Raw genomic sequence first — 13,077 nt, forward strand, 5'->3', positions numbered from 1 at the left:
AGAGTTTTTAAAGAAAAGACTTGAGTCAAATAATGAAGATTGGGAGAAATCATTAAACGGTATAATTACCATATGTTTTAGTAACATTCATATATCGTTAATCCAAATCGACCAAAGTTTCTACATATTTATGAACAGTAGTATACGTCGTGAGTGCCGAGAGTACGAGAGAGCCCATAAATCGACTGGTTGGAGAGTAAGCGGAGTCACCGATAAGCGGAAGTCGCGGTGAATCGACCTTCCCCGTTAGACGCCGCTTATATTTATGATCAACCACTTAAATGAACGTCGCGCCGCACCGATACAATCCGTATGCATATACTGTGTCGTTCGACGATCATGGAAATTACGTTAATTCGTTCCAAGTAAATATAGAATGATTCTATTCATGAATCATTCTCGCTTGACTCGATCGTAGCGTTGTGGTTGTGGTAATCGTTCGCTCTACTTAACCCTTGACTCTCGCGTTTTTGAATCGCAGCAAGTTCTCTGAGAATGAACAAAGACAAAAGCAAAGACAAGCGACTTCTGATTAAACGCGATCGAAAATCGAATGGAAAGGAGAGATTAATCGGTAGAAGATCACAGATTCGCAAATACGATTCAACGAGTTTCTCAAACTCGTTTCAATCGCTTCGATTGGAAAGCAGAACGATGGATTAAGAAACAGACAATGAGACGTTCTTTCTATTATTTGTCACGCATCGCTAATCTCTGAAATCCGAGCATTACCGCAGAAGCGCATAATTATTTCGACTACCATTCGTCAGTAGATTTGGTAGGTTTGTATTAGTTTTTAATAGTACTGAATTTTTCCAAATTTTCAAATCAAACGCAAATTAATCCTATTGCTAAAAAGGTGTATAACGAAATTTCCTATAAATTTTCAATTAGGTGATTGCTTGTCATAGAAAAAGAATCTTCTTCGTCTAATTTGTAGTTTGAAAATTCGAGCAATCTACGGGTAAGGAGTTTTTCGAACAAAGTATCATTTAGTATTAGAAACTACGATAAAAATCAATTCCATTGCTCTATAATATTCTATCATGCATAACTGTAGCACTAATAAAGATTAGAATAATCAAGTAAATCTTTTTTCCATAAACTTGTCAAAGAGAAACAATGTGCGGATACTTTTAAACGACGGCGTAACAGAAAAAGAGAGTTTATACTGCAAATTCCTATTTTCAAAACCGACGATCAAAAATATTTTCGCGTTAGAAGAAAGAAAAATCACGGTGATTCGAACTTAATGTGGGCAACGCAAGCCAAAAAGTACGAGATGGTATACACGTACACACCTCGTCAACTCGAAGAACCACTCGACCATGTCGACGCCTTGAAGGAGGATGGATTAATCATCGATTAGAGGCAAACGATCGGGTTGACTTTGAGTGTAGCTGAAGCTCGTCTTGCCCAATGAATCATACGAACACACCGGACGTCCCAGACATCCGTCCACTGCCTACGAACTTTCTCTGTCTTTATTGACTTTTCATTCGAGTCAATGTTCCATGGTTATCATTTGCATCGATATTCTACTATGCAGCAGTTATTTTATTCCAACAATCGATAAACAAGCTTCGTAATATACTTATGCTATACTTATCGATGGTACTCGGTTAATTAGCCTACATTAAAGAGCAATTATGAACGTAACTACGTAAAAGAGGGATGTATATTGTTTAACGTTTCACGACGCATAAACAGAGTAATATGTACGTTCAACCTGTATTTGTAATATGTAAGTTCGATGCTGTAAACGTTCTATAATAATAGTATACATGTACATTTTTACATTGGTTTCAATTTTCACGAGTACAATTATGACGGCCGTGTCTCGTTACAGTGTTAATGAAATTTCAAAAAACTTTTTTATGACACATACGGTATGAATGTAAAAGAATGAAAACAACAGGCTATAGATCGATAAACGTTTCACGAATGGACAGGATTACCGCGGAAAGCCTACAGCGACTGATGAGCCGACCGACTATAGGCACATTTTCAAGGATTTTCTACGAGTACCTTCACGGACTAGTGAGCGTTCCGAGAAGGACGAGAAAATAACGAACACACGACGCAAGATCGTCACGAATAATTAAACCGTTGTTAGTGCTACTGCTTTCTTCGCCTATCCGCAGCCTGTTTTCTGTACCGTTTGTGTTTAGGAAACGTAACGCGAAAAATATTGTTTTGCTAGGAAAACCAGGACGAGGTTTTTCGAGAGGGCTCGACTCGGATTCGTTAGCATACATTGTTTCACGGAAGCAACGAGCTTGTAACTCGCAGAAACAACCTCTTGCAACGAGTCAACCGTTTACTCTCTTATATATGGCCTCGACGCGACGGTGCATTTCATAGCGTTTATTTTTTATCCTAATATAACGCGAAATGCTTCTTAAATCGGTCTGTTGCAACTGAAAGATTTAATCCACTTATGTTTGTTAAACCATTGATAATAATGACCAAATCTTCCAGTCCAACTTTCGACATTTCAAAGTCTCAAATATTGATTCTTTAGATTTCAACTCTGCAATCTAACGTTAGACTAATACGAATATTAATATTTATAATATTTCAACCCATGCTAGATAGAGAATCGAAAAAGAATATTAGACGTCTCATATTGTGTTATAAAGATAAATAATTAAACCGAATATCCTATAAATTGTCGGTACGATCGCGAGCATTAGCTGTTTAGGTGTATGGTTTGCTCGTAAATCTTCATCGATCCGTCTAACGTCACCCAGCTCATCCTTCTTCCGAAACACAACGAAGATTTTCTTCGCCTGTTTTTCTGGTCGCTATAACTTTGTACGTTTCTTTGTTGCTAATGTCAATTATTATAATATATAATACGATAATACGTTAAGTTGGTTGCATTTTATCGGGGGAATATCGAATAATAAGGATACGCGTTCACATTAATGTATGCCTTAAAATACACTATATTCGCATTAGCAAGGTTTGCATTGTTTGGCCACTCGAAAGCTACCACCCTGCGCGCTTTACAATATGCGCATACGTTAAATATACACAAGCCTCTCCATCAACTTTATTTAAAAAATAAATGTCAACTTCGACTAAACCAAACATTCGACGATCGAAACAATTCTCGACCTACCTTTCGTATTTTACTTCGATAGCTTTTGTCTCAACGATACGAACTAGAAGAAGCATTTGTCTGATTCACAATGAAACGTGTGTATCGAAGCAGTGTAACTTCGATACATATAGGTATGTCTATGTATAGGCATAAACGTGTATATATGATAATCAATCGAAGTAAACGGTACGCGACTGTCACATAAAAATATTACAAACACATATCATGTACAATTTGGATGCTTAATTACAATTCAGATACGAATGTTTACAAGATTTAGTGAGTAGCTGCAGGCAAGAACGTGATAACTTTTTAGCTCTCAAAGACGTAAAGTAATCCAAACAAACAAAGCTAGAGGGAGGTTGGAATAATCGCGCCATTGAAAACTACACGACACACGACGGTTACTCCGACTGACTGTCTGTTTTGTTTGTTTTTTTTTTTTTTTTTTTTTTTACAAAGATGAGAGAATTTCAACGACTTACCATGGCTCTCGGTGTATACGTCAGGTAGAACCGCGAGTAGTACCAAAACCAGCACTAATTTGCACTGCACCGTCGCACCACTGACGGTACATAGCGAATTCGAGCACCAGATATCACTCAACATGTTTCTTGGGCAGCGAATCGCAATGCACAATGCTTACGCGAACGTCATGACAACCGGTAATCACGTTTTTGCGTTCCGTGCTCTATCTGCTTTCGTGACGCACACACCACACCGTACTGGCCACCCAACCCGACTGCTCCGTCGGTTTGGACTGTTGCGACACCTCTGACGGAGCTTCGACCCCCACCTCGTCCGTTTATCGAGCCATCGAAGTTTACGAACGTCTACGAACTTTACCGAACTCGAAGCGCGCCGATTACAGCCGCATTTAAATTATGCATTACTTTCAGTATGTTTTTCATTGTTTTTTTATCTCTTTTTCCGCTTTAATAATTATTATTTACGAATTCTCTCTTTTGACCTCTGCAAATATGAATTGCTAATCAATTAACGGCAGAAATACGCAGGAACTAATAAACTATTATAAATCACAAAAATATAATAAAAGTCGTTTTATCTTCAGTCCGATGGTTAAGGTAGAAAAGTTAAAAAAAAATCAGTTCTTCGATATGAAATTTCTAAAAAAAGAAAGACATTTCTTTTTATAGATAAAATAATAATCGTGCACTAAGCTTTGAATGTAAAAGGTCGTGTTTGGGATATCGATCAAACTTTAGAAAGCAAACCAATACAGTCGGTCGGCGACAACTTAAAATATTAATTGATATGATCAGTTGTATTTAGATTTTAATCATGGAAAATTTGCGAAGGGAATTAATAAGTAATATAATGATCACGTGTCAAGAACGCGAGATAGACGTGACTGAAGATTTTATTTCCTTCTTGGTATGTATCTTTTATGCGAAAAATTTCAATATTAAATTAACCTAAATAATTATTAATTTGACACAAGATATGACTTTTTTTCCTACATCTTTACAGCTCACTCTGTTTCAATTAAATCCTATATATGAAATTAAGGTAAACGATGAAGAAAACAATGAAAAAATTATTCAAGCGTTAGTTGAAAAAATATGCGATCAAGAAAAACCAAGTTTAACGATATTAAAAAGTCAATTATATTTTGCGAAGCACTATCATGATAGAGGTGAAAATAAACTTTGAGAATGCCAAATGATCAATATAGGACAATGAAATATATATGTTTAATTTAATATGTTTATAGACGAGACTGTTAAGCGCCATAGATTGCGATTACATCAAAAGACTGGACCATTAGTGGCGGAAATTTGTCAGACAGAGAAACTTGCGAATAAACAGGAGTCAGAAAAGTTATACCATAAGATGTTGGTGGTTATTACTTTCTTAAGTGGTCTTGGAAATCCTACTGTATCTTCTGTGCTCAAGTAACAATATTAAAAAACGTTCTCGTGATATTTATTAACTGGTTATTATTCGTTGGAGGTAAAAGTTTACTTTTTTAGAGAGGTATCGGTGGCACTGCAAAGCGTTTTTCAACCTTCGGAATTAGAACAGTATGTAAAGATGTCTAAACGTGAGAAGGAAGAACAGCTAATGGAATTAATGTGCATAGTTGCAGGAATACGTTTATTTAATAGAGATAACCAACGCGGAGGCGAAGGCATCGACGATTGTGAGTCCTTGGCGACTAATAGAACGATTGTTACATTATGAAGAAACAGGACATTAATATAAAATATCTGTTTAGTGCCAGCTATTTTGCAAAAAGCTACTAAAAGAACCCGCGACTGTATTATGGAATTTTTGGAACGTCTAATGACAAAAATATATAAATTCACTGCAGCCATCGAAAAAATATGTTTCATTAGAAAATTAATACCATTTGGCGTTTATACAACCGAGAATGTAAACTGGGCAGCTGAAATGTTAACTGCATGTCGGCAACAAGAAATTTACGTCAGGTGTGTCGTTTAACATTTGTTAATATTAATTTGATAATTTCGAAAGCTAACCTGTTTGTTATAGGAAACTGTTAAGCGATGTAGAGCAAAGCGAAAAAGAGATACAAAATTATATGGAACGTCTTCAAGGACGTCTGTTTAAGCTTCACGATACCGTGAGATATAGAACTGCTATTCCTACTGTTCAAGTATATGTAAGAAATTATATTGTACGTTTTTTGCATGATTTTTCATTTTAAAAACATTACGTCTTATCCCTGAATTTTTCAGCCACAATTTATCGACTTAGCAGATATATGGATGGGACTTCAAGATGAGGTAATTATATTAAGTGGCATAAATAACTTTTTCTGGGAACTTCAAACTCTGAGTGCAAAGGTAATTGTTATATATATATATATATATATATATATATATATATATATATATATATATAATTATATATGTATATGAGCTGCAATGAACCAAACATTCAATAGACCGTGAATGCATACAACGAAACGCTATTGACCGATATGCTGTCTAACGAACAAGTCCTCACAGATGCTGAAAGACTGGAGCAATCAATGGGTGAACCAATAAGTAATAAGATGCATTGCAAATTAACATTGTAACATTGGTTAGACTACGGAAAAGAAAACTACAAATTAAATTATAAATTCCCTTTTCAGGGGAATGCGGCGAATGCACTATCTATCACCCTAATGAAACTAAGGATTTTGAAAATATAAATTTAGAGGTAAAATTATGCGTGTGATATACTATGTAAATTAGATATGCTAAATGGCAGATTGTAGAAAACAACATTTCCTAGGTTAATAAATTCATCATCAGTTTCTAGGATTTTGCGCGTGGAAGTTCGTTAGTGAACACGGAGCATTGATCCCGGGAAATCCGAATAACGGTATTGTTAAATGGAGAGGAAAATATTACGTATTTTGCTCGATTTTAGCAGCCCAACAATTCGGACAAGATCCTGATAGGTATCTTCGTCAAAATATAAAAACATAAGTGTATCGAAATAAATAAATGGATAAATAATAAGTTTTCACAGGTACATTTATGAGGCTCTTGATTACATACGCAATCACGTTGAATATGTGTATTTGTTTCAAGTACACGACGATGTTCGAGCTCTACAAACACAAAAAGTGTTAGTATTTAAAATATTTAAAAAGAAACACATTGAAATTATTAAAACATAAATATTAATTAACAAGGTTGTCGGAAGAAGGACCTCAATTAAAAACTTGTCAACATCAAATGGTTCAAACAGATTTGCATATACTTCCACCTTCCATTGACAAAAATTATTCTTCGAATCTTTGGGAACTAAGAAACAGAGCATTGCACTTAGTAAGTACTGTTAATAAACAGTATAAAGGAGAGGGGAAGATTCATTCTCTTCTTTCTAGGCAACTATAAGCCGATGCACAACACGCAGTACGCAAACATATAAATCCAACTTCCGATACGGTATTTACGTACAAGCAGCTCCGCCCCGAAATAAAGAAGTTCAAACGAGGAGAGATAATTATATGAACACAAAGAAACTCTTAACTTATATCTTTGGCTTGCGGGGGAGGCGCGATGATAATCAACACGTATTATCTTTCTTAGAAGACGAACTCGAACATTTATAGATATGTATTCAATTTTATATTAGTTTAAAGGACAAATTGGATAGGATTGTTCGAGGACATCTACGATAGAATGAAGCTACAAAGGGCACTCTAAAAAAAAATGAAAGCAGTATCTTTTAATGATGTTTTCAAATACATTCACGAAATATCAGGGAATAACCTGTACTTTTCTTCATTTAAAAAACAAACTGATATTAGAACTTGTTATTCTGTGTACACGTTCATCTTTATCTTCACTGTAATGTTTTCATTATCGTCAAATGTTTGCAATGATTTCTTTGTGGCTTCCATTAATTTAGGCCAGCATTCATTAATTTATATTCAAAATACACAAATTTTTCCATACAACGAGGTATAAATATCCACACTAGGATTAATTCTATACCTCGTATCATCAACCTATCTTATTTTCTACAATTCAACATTGCATAATGCTGCACATACTGTAACTTTTAATATGCATGCATTGTACCTTCTCTGAATACATTATTTTACCATTAAATCTTAAGAGTTAGGTCAATTTTTTACACCAAGAAACCTATATTACGACAATAATTATTAATTACATGATAATACAATTAAATTTCGCTTAGTAATAATTTCAGTGTATAATATAACAATTATACAGAAGATGTATACAGGATGTTGATTTTTATCTTTATCTTTCTCTTAATTTTTGTCGCACTTTTTTTTTAGCCTTACCACATATCATTAATCCTCTCTCTCTCTCTCTGTTGACAAAACTGTTTATCTCTCTGTTACATCCATTGCAGAAAAGTAATCAACGTTAAAAATAAAAAGATGAAAATATTGTGTGATATTCGGGCGGAAATTTTCGATTAAAAGAAAATCCAAATAAATATAAACGCAATAATTGCTATTATAATCCTTTGTATTTAATTTTCTCCAGATATTGACTGTCACGTAATAAAATAAAAAAATTTATTATTAAAAGAATCTAAAGTAGTTCTCGCTACTTCATTTTTACTGCCACAACGGCACACCGTATTTTCATACTTGGTGAAAGGGACTGTTTACAAGAACCACCAGGTAAACGATAGAACATTAACTCTGAATACATTGACTTAAAACCAGCTTATTGACTATCGGCCATTTTAATGTTTTCCACATTTCGAAATCATCCGCACGTCCATGGTACTGACCCTTCTTTTTTATCCCGTTATATCATTGACCAGATCTACTTGGATTCCTACCTGTGGGTCATCATTTGCATACACATTTTGGGCAGCTTTTAACAATGTTAACGAGCCACATCTTTAATAATGCCCATAAATTAAGATGCTACATTGCGAACATTCAATAAGACAAAGCAGCTACCATGGACAACAGAATTCATCGGAATGATGTAAACATGGCTAAAGTCTTAAGTCGCAAGAAATATGTTTGTGTTTGTATGTATGTATATTTATGTATGTATCGTGTGAGAAAGATGGAGAGATGCACTTTGCATCCTGGAATACGTTATACAATGTTTATAACCTGTCAGATTTCGTGGTTCAAGGATGATTTAATCTACAAAGTGATTTTTGAGGTACTTCATCATACCAAAAGTTCTAAAACGTTTTACTCCAATTATTTTCAATAATTCATCATCACAAATTGCGTATTGCTTATTCTTAGGATCCTATAAAATAAAATGTATTAGAATACTAGAAACAAAGTATGTCATAAAAAAAGACCATACAAGAAGTAACACTTACATAAAGATTCCTTTCTTTGATGATACTCCACATCTTCTTTACGACTTCGTGTCGAGCCATTTGTTCAGCACCAACAACTGCAGAAAGCTCAGGCGATAATGTGATAGCACGAGTATAGCCACCCTTACCTCCAACACCTTTACCACCACCACCACCTTTCTTTGCTCCTCCACCTTGGGCTTTCTTAACCTTACCCCAATCTTCATCACTATCACTATCACTACCCTTCTTCTTTCCTTTCTTGCCAGGTTTATCTATCAAAAATATACCAAGTTATAACTATAGAACAATGAACATGTACATATGCAAAAATTTTTGTGATCTACCTACTTTTTTTAGGGGTAGCTTTTGGTCTTTTTGGATTATATTCCTCATCGCTGGCATCATCATCGCTTGCACTCTCTTCATCATCGGAAGATCCTTTTTTACGCTTATTCATTGCTTTCTTTGCAGGACTTCTTTTGGCTGGTTTCTTTTTTTCCTCCTCTTCTTCCTCTGAGCCTTCTTCTTCATCATCCTCTTCATCTTCAGATTCTTCACTAGCAGTCTTCTTCTTTTTCCTTGCTCCATCTTGTTTTTCTTGCAAATACTCCATAACTAAAGTATCTATCTCCTTTTTCCTATATAGGAAGTTGTTACAGAATCCACATTAAACACAAAATAAAACTTGCTAATAAAAATATATTTAATTTCAAAGAAAATGTTGAAGGAGGAACGAGGTAGAAACTTAAGGAAACAGTTTCACACAGAGATCCTTCTTTTCATTTAGGATACACATAAGCTCACATTTGAATTATTTTCATTGCAAGAGTGCCTATGGTATCCAAACAATATTGTATTGTATATATTTATAAATTTTAATAAATATCTTTGAAAATTTGATTCCTTTGTTATAAATGCGACTCTAAAGGCATATTTATGCTAAATATTGACAATACATTTTAAATGAATTCTTACCTTTCATTGAGATCTATGTCATGTTTTCCTTCAATCTGTAGCCTCACTTTCTTAGCAGACATGACATTAAGATCCGCATCCTTAAGGATAGCTAAACATAAAAATGCAAACGTTGCATTGTACGTAAAAAGTTATTTTGATAACTCCAATATTCAAAATTTGATAAAAGGTAGGCAAATTTATTTATGCAGACTTTACTTTCAATCTACTCTTTATATTTTGTACATTATTCATGAACAGTTAAGTATATGAAATTTTATGGAATATAACAAATAATGATTTTATTAATAAAAGATCAATTATCGTAATACTATTAAATTATTTAAATAACCTAAAAATTTTTAATGTGGCATATTTCATGAAAGTTAGAGTAACGTATTGTAGCTCCCGCGTCAGAGAGCTAGTAAATATTGAACGAAAATGGCAACCATTCATTGTGCCGGTTGCTGATTCTCTATATCATAGAGAAAAAAAATTGCTGAAAGTTAACTTTATCACGAAAATGTAATAAATCGGTTGTATTTCTAAAACTGTTTTCTTTACATCGGCTGATCGATCGTAGAATACATTGGACCTTGGAATAATGGAAAATAGCTAAAAGGTTCGAGCGTATCGGTGGCGTGATTCACAATTCCGGCGGAAATTTATTAGCGGAAATTTTAGGCGATAAACAGCTAAAGTAAAAGAGATTCAAAGTAAAAAAAAAGGCATTAACAAATATCGATGGACATTGTGTCCATTTTGAGGCGGTGGGAAAAGGTAAAAGCTATCGAGTAAATATGACAACGGAATACGTTGTAACAGCAACTACAACAAGCGAGTAAAATTCGAGGAACGAAGCTATATTTGGCCTGACAAAATAAAAAATAAAAGCAGGATCCGTTGAAATATTCTAGAAAATGAGGGCACGGTCCATGCTGAGATCGCTTTTCACGGTGCAAAAGACGTTGAGACAAGAGAAAGAGCGAGATATGAAGTATGCGATGGCTTCAGGCGCGCGCCACCACAGTCAGACGCGTCATACAGTATACTATAGGATAGAATAGGGAAAGCTATCATTTTCTAGCAAACCAAGGAAGAATCCAAATTTTCCCAAGACATCGAAAAATTTTAGAAAAATTTTAATAGTAGATTACACGAAACGGTTCGGAGATGCAATATTCTAATAAAGCTGTACGTAAGTGGAAATACGATGAATCGTGGTTGTAATGGCCGGCGTGGGGCACGCCACTTCGTCACATCGTGCGCGCTAAAGTCGTCACGTCGCAAGAGCAAAGAGCCCGATTTTCTACATATTCCTAATCGCAAACGTACCAATAACTTGCACCACGAATGATTACTAACTTAGTTTTATCATATTTGTAGATCAGAGTATGGTAAATCAAAGGATATTGCCACTTACCGGCGATTTCTTTACGAAGCTCTTCGTTCGAAATATTAGCCATGGTAAACCTTCTCACTGTGCGTACTGCTGCCAACTGAACCTATGCCGGCTGCGGACTCCCGTAGCGTCCGTTGGTACAGTCACCCTATACAGTGAGTCGAAAATACGTTACCTTTGCAAAACTTCAAAAACAGATATCTCGGCAGGGACACGTTAAAAACGAATACTATATACACCAAATCGTGTTAGTTTTTTGCGAGCTACAAGTTTCTCATGACGCCCCACTCGTAATTTTGCGATCGAATGATCCTATTTTGACGTTCCGCCAATGCGTTTGCAAAAACATTTTGGTTATAACTGTACTTCAAGCGACCGCTCGTGGCTGCCGGTGGCGTCTACAGTACAGTCGACTCGTATACCTAGTACTATTTCACTTCCAGAAAATATATTCTCAATAACCCATAACAATGCTACCTGACATTTTGGAAAGATATTATGTATATCAAACTGGGTCAATTTTTTTCTCTTTATAATTTCTTATAACACCCAATGGCTAATAATGTATATAATTTAATAGACCGAAATATGATTTTTCTCAATCCTTCGGACTGTTTTATCGAAATGGACTGTACAAAGCGACCACTTCGAGATTCATAGCGTCAGGCATATAGTCGCATCATATGACAATCAGTATACATTCTACCGATATGTCATAAAAACTAGTAGTTCAATGAATATCAGTTGCGATTCCAGTTTCATTAGGCTAAACTAAATATGAACAATGGCTGTTGTAAATGGAAATTTATTTTTTTTTTTTTGCATATTTCGTATCATTTATATCGCAAACTTCATTATCTTTATCTATAACAATACTAACATTTTGTTTACGAAACAAGAAATTTTATATATTGATATATTTAACCATATGAAGTGATCTGTACTATTTTACATGTCTAATAAGTTTATATAACAAATGTGTATTTATCATCTCTAAAAATTGATACATTCACGTGTAATTGCATCCAATCAGTGCGATATTTTAATAGGCCGCGACTGTCGAAGCGACCACTCGGTTTCTTCCTCGCTTTAGTGGTACAGTAACTACCAACACGTTCGAAAGGATGTATCGAATAAATGATCTTGGAAAATTCATAACTTTAAAACCGTTGATCCTAGAAAGACGTTGTATTTACAAAATCGTATCAGTTTTTTACGAGGAAAATATTTCTTAGGAAGCGCCTTGCTCGATTTTATCATCTAACACATGTACCTAGAGTTTATGGCAGCTATGACGTAAATACTTTTGAAGGCGACTATACCCAATCTGGCAGGTTTGTTGAAAGACGAATTTCTCGATAAAATTCCATATAAATTTGTTTCAGAAACATCATCAAAATAAATTTAATTTTTTTTTTAAACGTTCTATGCGTTTAAGTTCTTTTATTTTATCCTAGATTATATATTTACTGATGACACGTCGAAACTTAATGCCGCCACGGGTGTTTGAACGCATTAAAATGGCGGTTTCATTTTTCGCGGAATCATTTCGAGAATACAATTTATTATTATTCACTGGTTTAATTGTTCTACGGTAATGAATCATTTCGTTCTACTGTGCAACCTTATAATAAATTTCTGATCATATTTTCCATAACAACTTTAACTATTTGTACAGGAATTAATAAAATTACGAACTTTCGCCAAAAATATATTGTTTTCCCTCCTAATCTCTGTCATTTCCGGTACAACAACAATATTGTTTTTATTATGAGAAATCTTTCGTTTGTTACTTATAAATGCTCATCAAATA

General features: G+C 34.7%; 3 protein-coding genes across 3 annotated transcripts in view; 1 reads left to right on the forward strand and 2 right to left on the reverse strand.

Annotated features, from left to right (window-relative positions):
* LOC100643666 overlaps positions 1-3,968 on the reverse strand; it is a 69,849-nt gene extending 65,881 nt beyond the window's left edge. The window contains exon 1 of the mRNA XM_003401031.4: positions 3,595-3,968. Within this exon, the coding sequence (XP_003401079.2) occupies positions 3,595-3,718 (124 nt within the window). The 5' untranslated portion in view covers positions 3,719-3,968. The remainder of the gene's footprint in view (positions 1-3,594) is intronic.
* Positions 3,874-7,986, forward strand: LOC100643783 (cilia- and flagella-associated protein 206). The gene is made up of 12 exons (XM_048412470.1): positions 3,874-4,766; positions 4,845-5,025; positions 5,104-5,273; positions 5,349-5,562; positions 5,627-5,756; positions 5,833-5,940; positions 6,042-6,144; positions 6,234-6,301; positions 6,397-6,545; positions 6,617-6,715; positions 6,783-6,918; positions 6,978-7,986. Exons 1-12 carry the CDS (start codon positions 4,574-4,576, stop codon positions 7,203-7,205), a joined length of 1,779 nt encoding a protein of 592 aa, XP_048268427.1. The 5' UTR covers positions 3,874-4,573; the 3' UTR covers positions 7,206-7,986.
* LOC100643909 (upstream activation factor subunit spp27) lies at positions 7,297-11,439 on the reverse strand. Its single transcript, XM_003401033.4, has 5 exons — positions 11,286-11,439; positions 9,884-9,974; positions 9,257-9,546; positions 8,927-9,180; positions 7,297-8,850 (listed from the first exon to the last, which is right to left on the reverse strand). Exons 1-5 carry the CDS (start codon positions 11,326-11,328, stop codon positions 8,734-8,736), a joined length of 795 nt encoding a protein of 264 aa, XP_003401081.1. The 5' UTR covers positions 11,329-11,439; the 3' UTR covers positions 7,297-8,733.
* Positions 11,440-13,077: the final 1,638 nt, after the last annotated feature.

Source organism: Bombus terrestris, chromosome 15 (assembly GCF_910591885.1).
Source record: "Bombus terrestris chromosome 15, iyBomTerr1.2, whole genome shotgun sequence".
In the NCBI taxonomy this organism is placed as follows: Eukaryota; Metazoa; Arthropoda; class Insecta; order Hymenoptera; family Apidae; genus Bombus; species Bombus terrestris.